The sequence below is a fragment of the Salvia miltiorrhiza genome, chromosome 2 (genome assembly GCF_028751815.1).
Source record: "Salvia miltiorrhiza cultivar Shanhuang (shh) chromosome 2, IMPLAD_Smil_shh, whole genome shotgun sequence".
NCBI classification, from domain to species: Eukaryota; Viridiplantae; Streptophyta; class Magnoliopsida; order Lamiales; family Lamiaceae; genus Salvia; species Salvia miltiorrhiza.
Window position 1 is genome coordinate 75,651,872 of NC_080388.1, and position 16,271 is coordinate 75,668,142.

A 16,271-nucleotide genomic window follows, 5' to 3' on the forward strand; every position below is an offset into this window, starting at 1 on the left:
TTTGGGATCAAGATTTCCTGCAAGATTTTTCCCAAGAGAAGCCGAGGCCTTCATTTCGCCACCTGGCACTCAAAAATCCAAAACTCTATTGCTACATATCTATAATCTATCCAATTCAGCATCTGTCAAGCACACACTACACACACTAAACATACATATTCCACACCCTACAATTGGACACCTGGACATATAACCTCTCTCTCTCTCTCTCTCTCTCTCTCTCTCATTGTACAATATGAGAAGAGAGCAAATTAGTACTTGCAAAGCTCTACATTCAAAAAACATTTTGAAGCTCATTACTTAGAGCTTTTTTGTACATGGATTTGTCAAAACCTGCAACCACCTAATTTCTCACTGAATGCACTATGTTGAATCAAGTGAAAGAGACTAAATGATTCAAACTATAGAGACCTAACGAAGCAACTAACAAATACTGTTTCACTTCATTGGGGAAGAACCTTCGTAGTCCATGACAGACGGGGGGGTGCTAGAAGAGCCCCAAACGCTCCCAAGCATCAATGCCGTCAGCATCAGCTTGCCGGCTTCTGGATAATCCTTGTGCTGCATCAGGACAGCTTCGACAGAGGAACTCGCGTACTTGGAATCTGGGTGGTCGGAACTTTCTAGCCTCAGCGGGAGCACTTCGTCGAATCTGCTTCCATCAGAAGTTTCTGCATCAGGTCCATAACACTTGCTGGAAGCTTGAAACAGAACCGTTTCCTTGAGTTCCTCCATTGTGCTCTCGTCGCTCCATCCCTCGGTCATGGACCTTTGATAGAGTTTTCCCCAATTGTCTTGATTTGCGGCATTTCTCCAGCATTCTTCTAAAAGGCTAGTATTATTTCTAAGAAATGAGGCAGTGGCCCATGAGAAAAGATCAAAGGCTCGCAACGACAGCTCCGGGTGTTGAATTTTTAGACATAACTCAATGAGGTCTGTAAGAGGAAGAAGCTTTTCTCCAACTAATTGCTTTTCTTCATCAGGTAGAAGCCTCAATATCTCTTCCTGTAAGAGAGAGAAGTAGTATTATTCCAAATTACCAACTGCTTTCATTTCATTCATAGGTTCTTGATTGGAATACACATCTCAATATTTAAATTAGCATCACAAGACCAAACAAGAAACAAAACATAGTGAAGGACAATCAACACCAGGATTCATCAGACTAAAGGGAACTATTGGAAATAACAATCCAGGAAAAACTTTCTCAATCACGCTACAGCCATTAAGACACTTCAACCAACATCATATACCAACAATACAGAGACCTAATTGAAAATTCCAAAGACTGGTTATATCGTCAGTTTAATTGTTGAGGAACCTTCTCTAAGGTAGCCTCAGAAGGGGTAAAAAGTTATTAAAAGAACATGGTTATTAGCATACCTGTAGCTGTAAAATTCTTAGATCTGCATCAATCCGCTTGACCTTTAGCTCATAGCCTGCATCTCTCCCTTAACAAATTTCACAGGCATCACAATGTCAGGTACAGGAAAAGAATTATGGAAGGTGGTGCCAAACAGAATCACTGTTCTAAATTGATGCCTCCTATTTCAATTCCTAGAAATCCCACGGTAAGAACATTTCTCAGGATGGGAAACCCCCAAATAAATACCCAAGTATGGATGTACAACTGGCTTTAATATAATTTCGAGGGATAATTGTCAAATATTATTATTAAAAAAAGGTTACAAATATATTTACACGTTATTAATCATTATTGTTCTGTCCAACTAATTCAGATGCTCAAGGAAAAGGTTACAAATATATTTACACGTTATTAATCATTTTTGTTCTGCCCAAATAGACTGCAAGGAAACTCGTACCTCATGAAATAACTACATGGTAATGATATTTCAACCCCAAAAATTACAAATCACGAGAAATTGTGCAATCATGCTTGTGCTTCTTTTGCTCTTTGCTTTACTAACAAATTGCATGTATCCATTTTATAGTTGCTATAATCCCTAACTGAATCAACAAAGTAAATTTTGAACCTTAGAACACCTACATGGCAACATATATTTAAGCTCATCAGACAGCCTGATATTTATGCAAATGGACTTAAGAAAGTAAGTATTAGGGATACTCCAATTTTCTCATCAAACGAATTTTGACAGGCAGAGAGGGATGTTAATCTGTCAAAAGATACACAGTCAAGGGCTGAAACTTTAGGCAACAAAAGGATGCATTGAGCTCACAGGACATAAATATAGACGTTCCTGTAGTTGGTAAATGTACCTGCCATTGCTGATATCTTTGCAAGATTCAGAAAATGCTTTCTACTTGCCAAACTTAATTGACAGCCTTGAGCCAGTTGCTCCAGCATCCTCCATAGAAGAAACTGGTCTATCATCCTTAGAAACAGGATAATGCATGTAATGTCTCAGAAGCCGAGGAAAATTGATGAAGAAACACTTCATGAAGCCACAGAAGATCAGGATGAAGCTTCAGAAATGTAGCTAACTCATCCTGAAACTCCTCACCCAGTCTCATAAGCTTCGAAAGTTGTTTGCTTTCATATAATTGCTTGAAGACAAAGCAACTGAAACCTCCTTTAGGTCCCATGCTTTCATGCTACAAAAGAGAAGATTTTTATTAGATAAAAATCACAGCAGAGGAGATGATTGGGCAGATATTTAAAATGCCCAAGGAAAAAATACCCATCATGCCACTACATGATAATGACAAACCAAAAAAAAAAAATCAATAAACCATAATTGGAATAACATCCATGACTAGTAGAAGCCAATCTTTTGCTGATGCAAGAAGTGGTGCTGCACTCAGCAGTACTAATAACAGAGCACTTCAGATTCATACCATGAGATTGTGGAGGAGTTCAGAATCATCGAGGTCGCAGTATATACTCCACATAGTCCGATAGGCCTCATGTCTTTTTGCAATTGACAATAATTTTGAAGAAAGGGTCATAAGAGTATCATTATACTGCTCTTTGTTTTCTTCATCCTGAGTCCTGCAACATAAAAAGGTGAATAATAAAGGATGAGATCCCTTTTCTCTGTACTCTGGAGGTACGATAATATCAAGTCAAATCTGAGTTGCAGAGAACACTACTCTGTCTAATGTTAAATAAAGGTCTTATCAGCATCCAATTAGCCCTAGGAGGACCTGATGATCAAGAATTTCAGGTTCATTGTATTAACAAAGTTCCTCCATCCTTATGTACTTACATAGCAAGCTATTTCATGGTCTATTTATTTCATTTAATATAAATATATTTTATTATTTTTCATATATGTACATGGTTCAAACTGTTCAGCGCAGTGATCCATATTACAAGCTCGTGTGTTTCAATTGATTAATTTTATCTCCTTTTGGAACTCAGACTCCATGAAAAATCTTCCCAATAAATCATCCACTCCCCTCAATGTAAAGCCTATTATTACAAAAAAAAAAAGAAGAAGATCTTTTAACTCACATCTTGAACTCTTTAGTTTAATGGCACAGTATACTTCAATATTTAAGACACAATTATTACTAAAAAATATAACAACGGGTAAAATCCTACTGCACATAGATAGGTCAATCTCTTACTATCAGTTCTAGAACTTTTGTACAGAGCTTCCACATAGAAACTAAAGGGGGCATAAATGTAACCTGCAGTTTGGCTTCCACAAAACTCTTCACTTGGTTGTAGAGGGCATCAAGAAGGGCATCCCTACGCGTCCAATATTCTTCCAATAGAGTCCTATGATCTTCCTTTCGTTCAGGATTTTGCTGTGATAGCAGTAGAATACGACTCAAGTAATACTTCGGTAAGTAGTTCAAGATTTGAGTAGAAATCAAACTTTTCAGAACCATCAAGGCGGTTTGCTTCATTGAGCAACTGAAGCATGATTGAAGCAACACTCCATAGCCCACTCCATACAACACTTTTGGCGTACCATGGTGTCAAGCCTTCAGGAGGAGGGTACCACAAGCGATATTCACTCTTATACTGAAAGGCTGCATGGAATAACATCACACAAGCACTTGAAAGTTCACAAACTCTACGAAATTTAACAGGTGCCGGCATATCTTCGCTGATGATAACATCCTTCAACTGTTTCTCTAAGCAATGAAACACCTCCTCGAGATCTGAAACCTTGCTATAGAAAACTTCAGCGTTGTCCCTATCCATCAAAAGAACTGTGTTTCGGCGGGCTCTCTCACCAACCAACTGAATAAGATCCCAAAGAGCTCCAGAAGTCTGAGCATCTGAACCATAAGAGGATCCAAGTCTAGATGTACTCTCATGGCTAATCGTATTCTGCAGTTCTCTCATTTGGATCATGCCAGCAAGCTTTTCTCCATGTTCCATGATAGTCTGCATAGATTCTCCTGGCATAGAGAATAAAGGATTAAGTTTGATAGGTCAAAATTATTAGAAAATTGGAGAACGATACAATGAAAGCAGCATTGAAGGGCAGGACTCGCTCATCTCTATTTAAAATGTAACCTTATTCGCTACATAAGAAAGACAATCTTAAGATTCTAGAGATATATTTACAAACACCACTTAACTACAAATTAAAAATAAAATAACCATCGGTTTTACAAGAACAAAATCAAACAAAAAACAGAACCAGAAAATATTTTAATTGGAAAAATCATCATACTCTGTCTGGAACACAATTCTTCATGGCACTTTGACAATGCAAGGAACTGAAGAAACTTTTGATGCTTTTGCTGCTTCGCGACAAGTTGTGCCGACGCAAGAGATAAAGCAATCTCAGGGCCTCTAGTTGTTGTCCAATGTTTAGCTAGTGTGTCAACAATTGATTTACTTATCCTGGTAAATACATTTGTCTCTCCCTCTCTTTCGAATGCCCTTGAATTTTTCAGTTTGTCAAGAACACCATCAACCTGCCCAGATAACAGAAAATCATGGAAAAGCTGACTTAGTAAAGCTTCCGATTCCTCATCTTGTGGGCTTCGACGGGCAACTCCTGTTAAGCCTGCCCTTTGCCTGTCACCCGCATCCCAAACTTCTGAACTAGCTCTTCTTGGAGCGATATTCCCAGCAATAGAAAAGTTTCTTCTCTCCTCCTGTAAAGATCGATCATTGGAACTGCCTTTACGTGACAGACTTCTTTCAGGTGGTTCAACGCCACCAAGTACAACTGCCCTCTCAGGTATCGCCCAAACTCCTGCTTTCTCAGTGAGCACAACCCAAGCTCCATCTTGACTGTCATCAATAGCAGGAAAGACTGAAGCATCAAGAACTTTTCCGGCATCATGAGGCAGGTCAAACTGATAAAGTTTGGTTGAGTTCATCCAGTAGTGGGAGACTGTTGCGGTACCATCACCAGAAAGTATAAAAGCAGAGCCAGCTGGCTTGCCACCTACCTTCAATCTCATAGAGAACAAAAATTCCTCATCCTCTACTCTTGCTTTAGGTACAATCACTTGGATAGGTGCCTTTTTCTCCAAAATTGTCTCACCAATATCAACACCAGATTTATATTGCATGGTCAGAAGAGAGTACTCAGTGTAGCTTGAACTGGTGACCCGATCCTTGCACAAGATAGCAACAAGAACAGTTATTACCTTGCCATCAGCATCAATATCCAAATCAAGAGGCCAAATTTTCTTTTGGCCAGCAAGATCCTTCTGGATACCAAGATCACCATCAGTCCCAATTATTTCATGTGACCAAAGCTCCGACACATTAAACTCTGCTGAAAGTTCCAATGCAAAGCATCGTATCTCATGATTAGTAAGTAGAAGGAACTGTCTGGTAGTATCATCTGATGAATGACTAAAAGTGTGCCAAATCAACGACCTAGGGTATCCATTACTTGCCACAAGTTGGCTACTATCAACTCCAGGAGAAAATGTACTTGACATGCCATGCTTAATTTGTTTAGGCTCAATACCAGTTGGGGTGCATAAGAATCTACAGAGCACACCATCAGAACTACATGCTAGAGCAATGCAGCTATTGGTGGCAGAAGGGATAGCTGAAGCAATCAAAGAATTGATGGAATAATTTTGACGTATAACACAAGTGAGTGGTGGAACCCTATTAGCATTATATATATCTGGCCAGAAAACTAGAGTGCGAGTCTTCTTATTGCACATTACAATTCCAGCAGAACTGGACTGTTGAGTTACCTTGCTGCCAGTTTTCTTTGAGCCGTCCCAGTTGATAAGACAAACTAACCAATTATTATTCTGAGAATAACCTTTCCCCATCTCTCCATTTTCTGATGTGACGGAAGTGAGGTCAAGGATAATGCATTTTCTTGAAGCAGCAGTCAATAAGTGATTCCAGATAAAAAGTTTGTTTCCACAAATGATCCAAGCAAAAGATGTCGCCTTGTCCATTCCACCAGAGATGGATGTATCAGCTGCGAGAAGGCTAGTATTAGGAATCAATATCATACAAATGAAATAAATCAATAACAATATGTATTCAGGGACTAAGTTTGCTGGACCAACCAGGAACACGGTTCTGTGATGATATGATTTGAGCATCACGTACTTCTTGAGGGAACTCCCCAATATAGACAGGCCTGTGTGCCTCATCACCACTGTCACTTTTTCTCACAGGCGGGATTCTGAGTATTTTAACAACAACGTCCATTCAGTCAGTTGCTGAATATCTTGAGATTATTTTTCCCTCAACTAGCAGATGAGAAAAAGATCCATATCGAGCTCCATATATTTTATTTCATCAAAAGGACAATGTTGATATTGATATGTCACTTAAATTGAATACATAGAGATCACATTCATTGGTATCCAATAAAAATTGCAAGTCCACACTCCAGCCTTGCATTTCTAACAAACATCCAGTTTAAACTACGAACCTACTTGTGAGATTCAGAATGTTTAAAAGCATTTTCTGATAATTACTTTGGCCTTTTTTCTTCTTTTTGTGGAAGGCAAAGTAGATTTATGGATTGTATTGTTTATTGAAAATAGTACCTACTGCAAACTGGTTTGGCTTTCTAAACCTGCTGTTCTTTAGAGTACTTTTATAGTTCTCAGATTGCTATAAATGATGGAAAACTATGATCGAAACAAGGCTATCATCAATGAGTTAAACAAAGAGTCAACTTATAGGCTGGCAGTTTTTCCAAAATAAGGTATCAAGCATGCTAAGTATCAGTAACGTCCACCAACTGGATCAGTTCTCTTCTACACAAAGTTAACCAAACAAACTGAAAAATCAGCAATCACTTGAGAAAATATATTAAATCGCATCAGCATTATAGTGCGCACGACACGCACACTCACACACACCATCTGAAGTATCGAATTCCGTCTTAATCGACGCTACACATTGAGTTATACTTAGCCCCCGCACCTCAGGAGTCAGGAGTTGTACCTTCCTCTAACATCAACAAAACCAAATGACATCGCAAAGACAACACGCGAGGCTAGGAATGCATCACTGCTACCAAGAGCAACAATTGACGGGGGAAAATGAATAAATTCAGAGAAATACGGTGGGAACAGCACCTGGCGAGAACGGAAAGGCGAGAGGCCCAAGGGGCAGGGGTGCCGGTGGCGGGGCGATTGGGGACGGCGGGGCTGTCGAGCAACGGCCTCCGGTTCTCGGCGAGCGGCGTGGATACTTCGTCTCTCCGATCGAATGCATTTTTACGAGCACTTAAGCCGGATTTCTTCGCGGGAGGAGAGAACATTGCTCGTGGTAGGATCTCAAGAGTTGGGAGATTGAGAATTAATTGGGGTTTAGGGTTTTTGGTTCATATTATGAAGGAGAAGAGCGCACTTTCAATTTGTTTTTGAATTTTGGTGCATGTGACGTGGAGGGCATTCTTGTCAATCCATTCTTCAACGGTAATTCAATTTACTTAATTTATGAAAATATTTACTACTTATTTGTAGTAAATAAAAATAAAAATAAAAATAAAAGAAATAGTTAAAATTAAAAAAAAAAAAAAAAAACATGATATCATTTATTTTCCCTTTAAAAACATAAAAATAAAAATAAATAAATAAATATATAGAAATAAAGTAATATTTTCAATAAATAAATACAAATCGGAGATTGATGATAAATCATCTCGTATATTTTTGAATTGGAAACCGTGAAGTATGGTATCAACTGAGTATCGCATCATTGAAGTGAATAAAATTATTAGGAGGTGAATAAAGCTATTAAGGTATAGATTGTATTAATTAGTTTTACTCATCGTTAAGGTGAATAAAGCTATTAGGATAGAGATTTTAGGAGGTGAATTAAGCCATTAAGTATTAACTAGTTCTACACACCTCAAGTTTGATCTTTTACGATAATTTTTAGTACGGTATGACCAGTATACCGAGATTTTAATATGTTTCCCCAGCCCTACATCACGCAATGGTATTTTTATACTCCCTCCGTCCCGCTAAAGTTGGCAACATTCGTTTCGGCACGGAGATTAAGAAATTGAGTGTTATATGTTTTAATAGAGTGTGGCCTACAATTGTTGACCAAATTAGTGAGTAATTGTTGACTTAATTAAAGTAATTTTGGTATTTTTAGAAAGTGGCCTACAATTGTTGACCAAATTAGTGAGTAATTGTTGACTTAATTAAAGTAAACTTTTGCCATTTTTAGAAAGTGGCCAACTTTAGTGGGACACCCAAAATAGAAATGTTGCCAACTTTAATGGGACGGAGGGAGTATCATATTATTGTAAGTCTCTTCAAATTATTTACTCAAAAGTTTCGAGAAAGAGTACATGTCTATATCCATCTCTGTTCATTTTATAAAATTAGAACTTTCTTGTCTCACCATGCGCCACAATCTCCTAAAGCATAGAAGAAAAAAAATACACTACACAAAAAAGAATACAGTAAAAAATAATGTATATTCAAAAGGTATTAGATAAATATGAATAACATAGATAGCTAGTTCACCACAAATTAAGTCTCACCGGAAAAAGAAGAAAATTATTTATATACTGGTGTATAGTAACTAAACATAGTGCACTCATTTACTTACATTTTATTGCTATATATACCACATTTGGCACTAATGTGATCAAAAGCAGAAATAACATTTTCTCCTGTAAATTTGATTGGTTTGTGCTATATAAAATCCGAGCCGTCGTGGAAGTGCTGCAAGTCTGGATGTAATCCTCCTCCAGATCTTGGTGGATTTCTGCATACATTCATGTATTCATCACTTTAAAATAAGTTTAGGCAAACACCCTCATAGTCATGGACAGTTGGACTCTACCAAAGAGTAAATCATTCATGCTAATATAATCATGCTAATATAATCTGTGACGTGTACTTATTACTCAACTAGACAACGAATCAGTGTAAACTACCTGGTAAATCGACCAGGCTCAAAGCCAGGTACATTAGGAGGTCCATATGGATCAAAGCGGGCACCCGGGGGTACACCTCTGTAGGATAAATGTGTTAGACCAGCAAGAAATACATATGATCATATAAGCAAGCTGTCAGAGATAAAGAAAGCAAGAGAAGGGTAACTCACGGTAGACCTCCAGGAAATCCGGGTCCACGAGTTTGATCCCCAAAGAACCGTGGATCTTGAGGACCTGCAAACACATGATGAAAAGTAAGACTAGCAGAATAAGTGCTATTTCGTATTATACATGCAATAGATACCAGATACGTACCAACCAACATGCTTCCACCTCCAAAATCACCCCTGTAAGAGAAGTTTAAATGAATTTTGCCAATAAATAAATGCGAAATTCAATGTCACAAATAAGAACTTGAAAGCATCCAAATATAACAAGTAGTAGCAAATGCAAACCTGGAAGGGTACATTCCAGCCCCTGGGCCAGGAAAGAGGTCACTGCCACCAAAACCAGGTATAGGTGGAACAGCATACCTACATAGTGATGTATAGAAAAGTTAATTGAAAATGTAAGAAAATAGTACCTCTGAAGATAAAAATAAAAAATAAATAAAGCTTTTAAGGGTGTGCAAAACTCTAGCAAGTGTTCTAACCAACTTCAAATTCATCGTACATTCAGTTTCATGTTGCTATTGAAGAACATGAAAAGTAAAAATGGATCTCCTAAAAGGAAGGGGAACTTTTAGGGTGTGTTCTCTTTATTTGAAATCTCCTTCCAAATCCCTCCTTTTAAATCTCCTAAAACAATTTTTTTCCTTTCAAATCCCTCCTTTGTTTTCCTTCATTTCCTATAAAAGTGAAATTCACCTTCTCTTATTCCTCCAAGGAGGGATAATACTATCAAACCAATACCTCATAATAATATTATCCATCATTGAAGTGAAAAAGAAAAATAAGAAATGGTGAAATTCACTTTTATAGAAAATGAGGGGAAAAAAAATGAGGATTCTAAAGGGAGATTTTTTTTTTTTTTTCATCTCCTTTTCTTGAGATAAATTCACAACCAAAGAGAACTTATGTAGCTGTTAAGTACATTTACTGTAGCTTCATGAGAGGAACTTATATACGGTCTTAGAAAATTGCAAACGTCCATTACAGAATCTAAAGTAAGAAGATCCGATCATTTAAACGTATTGGGGGGAAGTGATAAATAAATTACAATTACTCTATGTGAGGTTAACCAAACTGCAGAATCAACTATCCTACCACCAAAAATCATATAGGCTAGAACGCCAAAGCAAGTGGATCAGGAAAATTACCCAGGAGCAGGATGCATGGGCGCGTAAGGGCCTTGTGTGTCAGGTCCTACCCTGAGCTCATCTCTTTCTTCTCTTAAACTTGACTCTGCACTGCAATAACATAACAAAGCAACTTAAGAAACAGATACATGAGGCAATCATATAATCCTGAAATAAACTAGAGCAAGACTATGCCCTCCATAATGGAGAAAGCAAATGATTTGTGCCAAATATTCAGGAGTAATGGGCTAAGGGCAGCTTAAAAGCACGGGCAAATTCAATTCAACCATCTCTTACAAATACCAAGTGTAGCACAAATAAAATGGACAATGCTTTGTCACGGACACTCGCACTCGCACAGTTACAATTGAATCAAGTAAAGAGCAATGATTAACCAATATAATTGAGTACCTAGAGCTTTTAGCTGATGAGCTTGAAGCTGAAGCAGCATCCAATTTGTTTAAAATTTCCTTGTTAACATTTTCCACCAGCTTCCCCAAATTCTTGAACTGTGAAGCATAATTTGTCCCACCATCCTCTTGAACATACTCACCAGCACTACAAACCCACACACTCGCATAGTTAGTCGAACGCATCGTTTATACATAAGCAAACATAATATCAAAACCCTTATACTTCATTCAACTTACTCCAGTTCAAGATGTAGAGGCTCACAGCCTCCTTCCTTGAGAACATCAACAAGCAATTTATCATTCATTACAAGGCACTTGACCAGAACCTTTTTCGAACCCTTCTCCGAGTTCGAGTACACGAACGCATAATTATCTTCAACATCGTTCCAAGTATCCATCCCAACTTCATCTGTGCAAAATCACATCCAAACAACAGAAAACAAATCCACATATGAAATATTGGGGGAAACAACATTCCAAATCCAAAACAAATTTAGTGAGTGCTCAATTTATCGGAAAGCGGAAAACGATTCCAAAACCCTAAAATAGTACAATTCCAGTAAATTACCTTCGCAGGATACGGAAAGAGCGTCGTCGGCGAAAGCGGGAGGACCGGTGGCGTGGAGGACGTATCCGGCAGCAACAAAGGCTGCGTGCACGGCGTATGCCGCCTTATCAAAGGCGGTGCGAAATTGAGGCCGCGCCGCCCGTATCACCGCCATAATAGACTGCTCCGTCGCCATAATCTGAGTTTCGGTAGTTTTCTGGTGTTGCTAGAACCTAGTGTAAAGGCTAAAATACTCGCTCACTTTCTTCTTCTTCAAGGTTAACAATATGAAATCCACCTATATATATATATATATATATATATTAAAGCAAAATAAATCATATGGTATTGTACAATCACTCAATTCTAATTTTCCTCAATTTTATTTATTTTTTTAAATTTTAATCAATTTTTATATCTAAAAACCATTAAAAATCTAAAAATCATGATATATTTAAGAACTAAATATCTAAAAAATCCTTATATATATAAATATTTCAACAAAATAAATTCTATCATGCGTGTCATCGTACAATCACTCCATTCTAATTTTCTTCAATTCTCATTCATTCTTATTTTTTTCTAAATAAGAAAATAATTTTTTACAGTGCGTTTACTTTTATTAAAAAAAAAAAAAAAAAGAGGAAAAATACTTTTCATATTTTCTACTAATTTCACATATTACTATAATAATGTAAAATTTTGAGAAGAGAAATTCTCACATATTATAAATTTTACATTGGTTGTAAAATTTTGAGAAGAGAAGTTATTATGATATAGAGTAATATTAACTAGATTTATTCCAGAAGAGAAGCTATTACGCTATAAATTTTAGTACTATTAACTAGTTTATTAAAATAATAAAAATATAATAATAAAATTTTATAAGTTTAAAATAACCATAATAAAAATAGTAACTTTAAAATGAAGATAAAATTATTTTATAGATTTAAGTGTTCTTGTTCGCCTTCTTACACTTGATATTTGAAATGAAATGAAGAATGTAGTGTGTGGAAACACAAAGAAAGAAGCAAAGCATGTTTGTCTATATAGTATAAATATGTCGTTTCCTCAACAAATCCCAAACAAAAACACAAGAAAACTTTGTTTTGACAAAGGAAAAGGCTCTCCAGCGAAGAACCAAACCCCAACACCAACAATGCTTTGCAAAAATTTTCAGCACAATAATGGTACAAGCATATACACACAACCAAATCTACATCACGGTTCCAGCTTCAACGACACCACCCGGGATTGCCTGTTGCGTTTCGCAGCCTTCACGAACACCACCGAGAGGCAAGCCGGGGCCCACCACGGCCGCCGTACCTTCTGCTCCCCTTTCAAGCAGGCCACTGTGTGCAGGGTAAGGATCAGTCAAGATTCGCAATTTCAATAGCATCACAAAACGAGTAAATTTCTCGCTAGTAAGAGAGGCCGAAGCCAAGTAGGATGTTGATGGATTTTCTATAATGACAAAGCATACGCTACAACCAGTATGATGGTATCATCCATCGCATTTAGCGAGTATTAATAGATCGAATGATCATGAGAATACCTACAAAATGTGATATAGAATCTTTATCTCACTCTTAACATTGTTTCTACAATATCATTTCCTATGCTCATAGGCTATGAGCATAGGAGTCTTATGAGCTTCGCAGCCGGGAGTTACAAATTGGTTATAACGAGTAGTTATGTGATAATTGAGATCTTAACTAGATAATACAATGCAGCTAAAACCATATCACACACACAGAGAGAAGAGGGAGGGAGGGAGAGAGATGGGACCTTTTATTCGCCTCAGCTCCTTGCACAATGTTATAAAATCCCCCCATTTCATGTGGCACTTTCGTATGAACCGGAGGATCTGTTCAGTTGTAAACATTGACATCCCTTCCAAATACTCTCCATTGACACCATTTTCTTTGAATATTTCGCGATAGTTACCAAGATTTATTTCTTCCAACCACAGGCCAACATCCTACAAAGCAGAGAGTCATAAAGATTGAAAATCAATCAGAAATTTGCTTTATTTAACAATACTTCAGTTCCCTACATTCTTTTTCTCATTTGGATCCTCCAAAAGAACACATACATTTGCTTTTATACAATTATGCTAAGTAAACTAATTAGTAAAGGCAGTCTTATGACCTTGGAGTTCAAAATTCAACACAAGTTGGAAAGGCTTAAAAAGATGTTAGAGCAGGTATCTAAATCGACCAATATCACAAAATAGGCCGAATTCAGAGTAATGGATATGAAATGCATAATACATTGTACTCTTCCAGTTCTTCAATCCAAAGGCAAACTACAAGAAAGAAAGCTGAGGCATCTTTACCCTTTTCTCCAAGCTGCGTAAAATAAACTTAAGTTTTTTCAGGGCGTAAAGTTGAGGCAAAAACCTAAGTTAGGAATCAAAAAGGGCCTCAACATGTTTATTTTACATGATGATGCAGCAAGATATGACAAAGCAAACATAACATGATACCATAACAGTAGATAGAAAGATCCAACGACAAAGCACGGTATCACTAACGGTGTGTAGCTCCATGGCACTTCCATGACTAACATGTATACAGGGCCACACAGCCAGTGTAACGCGCATACACTTGAGAAGTCCTAATTCCGTGTTGTAAAAGCATGCATACAAATACCTATGTTGGGCTACACTACACATATCAGATCAGTAACCAACAAAGCCTATCTACAAGGCATTTCATGAATAGAAGTGATCAGCTCCTTGCTCGTTGGTCCCTATATTTTTTACAAAATCGTGCCTAATCAACCTTTATTCATGAACCCGCGCTACGCTTTCTGCTGATAGACAGCAGAATCTGAAAAATTACTAATTTCATTGCTACAAAAGGAATACGAAAAATCCATTTATTAATCTGAATTGAATTTCCATAGAAGCTCCCCTCGCCAAGTTATATCCCGCCCGCCTTTTAGAAGATATAAGGAAAAAGATGGAATCTTCTCTCAGGCTAACGTCTAAGTCAATCTGCGTTTAACCCAAGATTCCATATTTCGAGCAGACCTTAAACACCAAGTGACAGTCCAATATCCACAATTAGACAGTCGATTTCTCAAACAACTCACAGAGAAGGGCTCACAATTAGCTCCATGATTATTTAGCTCAAATCAAATGGTTATTCGGTGGGCTCATTCAATCACCCAACCTTCAAACCCAAATTCCCACATAAGGCAGAAACAAGAACCAAAAGATCAAAAGTACTAACACTCTTACTAAAATCAAATTACATATTCAACAACCTCATAAATTATCAAAACCCCCCATTTCCAATAACCAAATTGCAGAGTTTCACCAACAGCATCAAATAACACTCACAACAAAATTATTCAATAAAGAAAAGAACTTGAGCAACAAATTACAAGATCCAAACAAGAAAATCACAAAAGGGCACAAGAAAAAAAAAATTCCAAACCCTCCAAAATAGAAGAGCAAGAAAACAAATTGAAGAATTACCTCAACAGTCCAAATAAAGAAATCCAGAGGCTCCGGCTTCTCTTTCTCTTTGCTCATGACGCAGAACAAAAACAAAAATTTCCAAGGCCCTTTTTCCAATACAATGAAAAAAAAGAAAAGAAGCTAAAATTTCAGATCATAGCAGTAAAGTAATAAACTTTTTATCAAGTTCGCATACGCACAGAGCAAGAAATACAGTTGATGTCAATAATTGCAAAGCGCAAAATCCAAACCTTTGAATTTATGGGGCAATTAAGGGTTCTGATTTTCTACATTTGTTGATGAGTGCGTTGGTCTTTCTCAGTGAATGTGAGTGGAGAGCGAGAGAGAGAGAGAGAGAGAGAGAGGCACTTCACTAACTTTTTTAGGAGTTGGGTTTTGGCCTACAAAAACTAAACTAAACTAAGCTACTAGCTTTTGTTTTTGTTCTTGTCAAATCAAATCAAATCTGCCCCAATTTTGCCGCTTGACTCGTCCGAAAATTTAATCTTCCAAATCTTTTTCTTTATTTAAAAAAAAGAAGAGAAAACATAATATTCCAATTCTTGAAAAATTAAAAATATGTTTCCCGATGGTTTCTTAAATGTGATATGTGAGATTTGATAGGATAAACAATTAAAATGCTCTATTTTTGGAAGAGATAATCGATTTGATGTAATTGCTCTTTTATGTGGCATAATTGGTGGAGATTATGAGTTTGTTAATGAAATTTATGATTATTTAATCTACACATTATATCCTCTAAATAGGACTTGTGTGGTGTAATAAGTCTTTCACACATGTGTTTGTCGGATGCACTAATTCATGAATGGGTATTTAGGTAATTAGGAAATGGTAAATTTATAAATTTTTATTGAATTTTAAATATATGAAAAGGTAAAAACTAAAAACTAAAGAATGACAACCATATAGTTAATAGAGAAAAGGGAAGCAATAATTTGAAGGAAATGATTGAGTAAGAAGGTGGAATTGAAAAAAGAAAAAATGTTACCATTATCCAAGGCTTCTTCTTTAGCTAGGCAACATCAAGCCCAATAACTTTTCCCATATCGGTTCATCATAATCAAACTATTGAATTAATCCAAAATTGAGTTTTATCTATGTAATTATTTAATTATGTATTCATAAAAAAATACAATTTTTTTTAAAGTAAAAAATAAAAAATAAAATAAAAATCTTACACCATCACTATATTTACCAAACCAAAACTTGACATCTTACACCATCACTATTAGTC

At 36.8% G+C, this 16,271-nt stretch overlaps 3 protein-coding genes across 4 annotated transcripts; all 3 read right to left on the reverse strand.

Annotated features, from left to right (window-relative positions):
• Nucleotides 1-63: 63 nt before the first annotated feature.
• Nucleotides 64-7,743, reverse strand: LOC131009549 (nuclear pore complex protein NUP133). Its single transcript, XM_057936955.1, is given in 11 exon segments — nucleotides 64-1,005; nucleotides 1,384-1,451; nucleotides 2,239-2,302; nucleotides 2,304-2,363; nucleotides 2,365-2,574; nucleotides 2,818-2,964; nucleotides 3,616-3,729; nucleotides 3,731-4,338; nucleotides 4,617-6,350; nucleotides 6,442-6,560; nucleotides 7,468-7,743. Coding segments are annotated over 11 exon segments (3,876 nt in total). The 5' UTR covers nucleotides 7,653-7,743; the 3' UTR covers nucleotides 64-438.
• Nucleotides 7,744-8,880: 1,137 nt separating this feature from the next.
• LOC131009550 (probable proteasome inhibitor) lies at nucleotides 8,881-11,843 on the reverse strand. Its single transcript, XM_057936956.1, has 9 exons — nucleotides 11,569-11,843; nucleotides 11,238-11,409; nucleotides 10,999-11,145; nucleotides 10,609-10,698; nucleotides 9,746-9,823; nucleotides 9,606-9,637; nucleotides 9,461-9,524; nucleotides 9,291-9,368; nucleotides 8,881-9,118 (listed from the first exon to the last, which is right to left on the reverse strand). The coding sequence occupies exons 1-9, from the start codon at nucleotides 11,741-11,743 to the stop codon at nucleotides 9,046-9,048; spliced, it is 909 nt and encodes a 302-aa protein (XP_057792939.1). The 5' UTR covers nucleotides 11,744-11,843; the 3' UTR covers nucleotides 8,881-9,045.
• A 731-nt stretch (nucleotides 11,844-12,574) lies between these two features.
• Nucleotides 12,575-15,610, reverse strand: LOC131009551 (uncharacterized). Of its 2 annotated transcripts, XM_057936957.1 has the most exons (4): nucleotides 15,268-15,610; nucleotides 15,035-15,123; nucleotides 13,336-13,528; nucleotides 12,575-12,899 (listed from the first exon to the last, which is right to left on the reverse strand). In XM_057936957.1, the coding sequence occupies exons 2-4, from the start codon at nucleotides 15,089-15,091 to the stop codon at nucleotides 12,769-12,771; spliced, it is 381 nt and encodes a 126-aa protein (XP_057792940.1). In that variant the 5' UTR covers nucleotides 15,092-15,123; nucleotides 15,268-15,610; the 3' UTR covers nucleotides 12,575-12,768. The 2 variants fall into 2 exon arrangements, with proteins under 2 accessions (XP_057792940.1, XP_057792941.1); XM_057936958.1 differs by having other exon boundaries at nucleotides 15,035-15,502.
• Between the last annotated feature and the right edge of the window lie 661 nt (nucleotides 15,611-16,271).

What these genes read in the sequence shown, in the direction of transcription:
- LOC131009550 (XM_057936956.1), bottom strand. Translation starts at nt 11,743, where the DNA reads ATGGCGACGGAGCAGTCTATTATGGCGGTGATACGGGCGGCGCGGCCT. An exon ending in CCCATGCATCCTGCTCCTGG is followed by an intron (nt 9,824 to 10,608) that starts GTAATTTTCCTG and finishes ATCACTATGTAG; the next exon opens with GTATGCTGTTCCACCTATAC. An exon ending in GAGCCTGGTCGATTTACCAG is followed by an intron (nt 9,119 to 9,290) that starts GTAGTTTACACT and finishes GAATGTATGCAG; the next exon opens with AAATCCACCAAGATCTGGAG.
- LOC131009551 (XM_057936957.1), bottom strand. Translation starts at nt 15,091, where the DNA reads ATGAGCAAAGAGAAAGAGAAGCCGGAGCCTCTGGATTTCTTTATTTGG. An exon ending in TCTTTATTTGGACTGTTGAG is followed by an intron (nt 13,529 to 15,034) that starts GTAATTCTTCAA and finishes TCTGCTTTGTAG; the next exon opens with GATGTTGGCCTGTGGTTGGA. An exon ending in GGAGCTGAGGCGAATAAAAG is followed by an intron (nt 12,900 to 13,335) that starts GTCCCATCTCTC and finishes CCCTGCACACAG; the next exon opens with TGGCCTGCTTGAAAGGGGAG.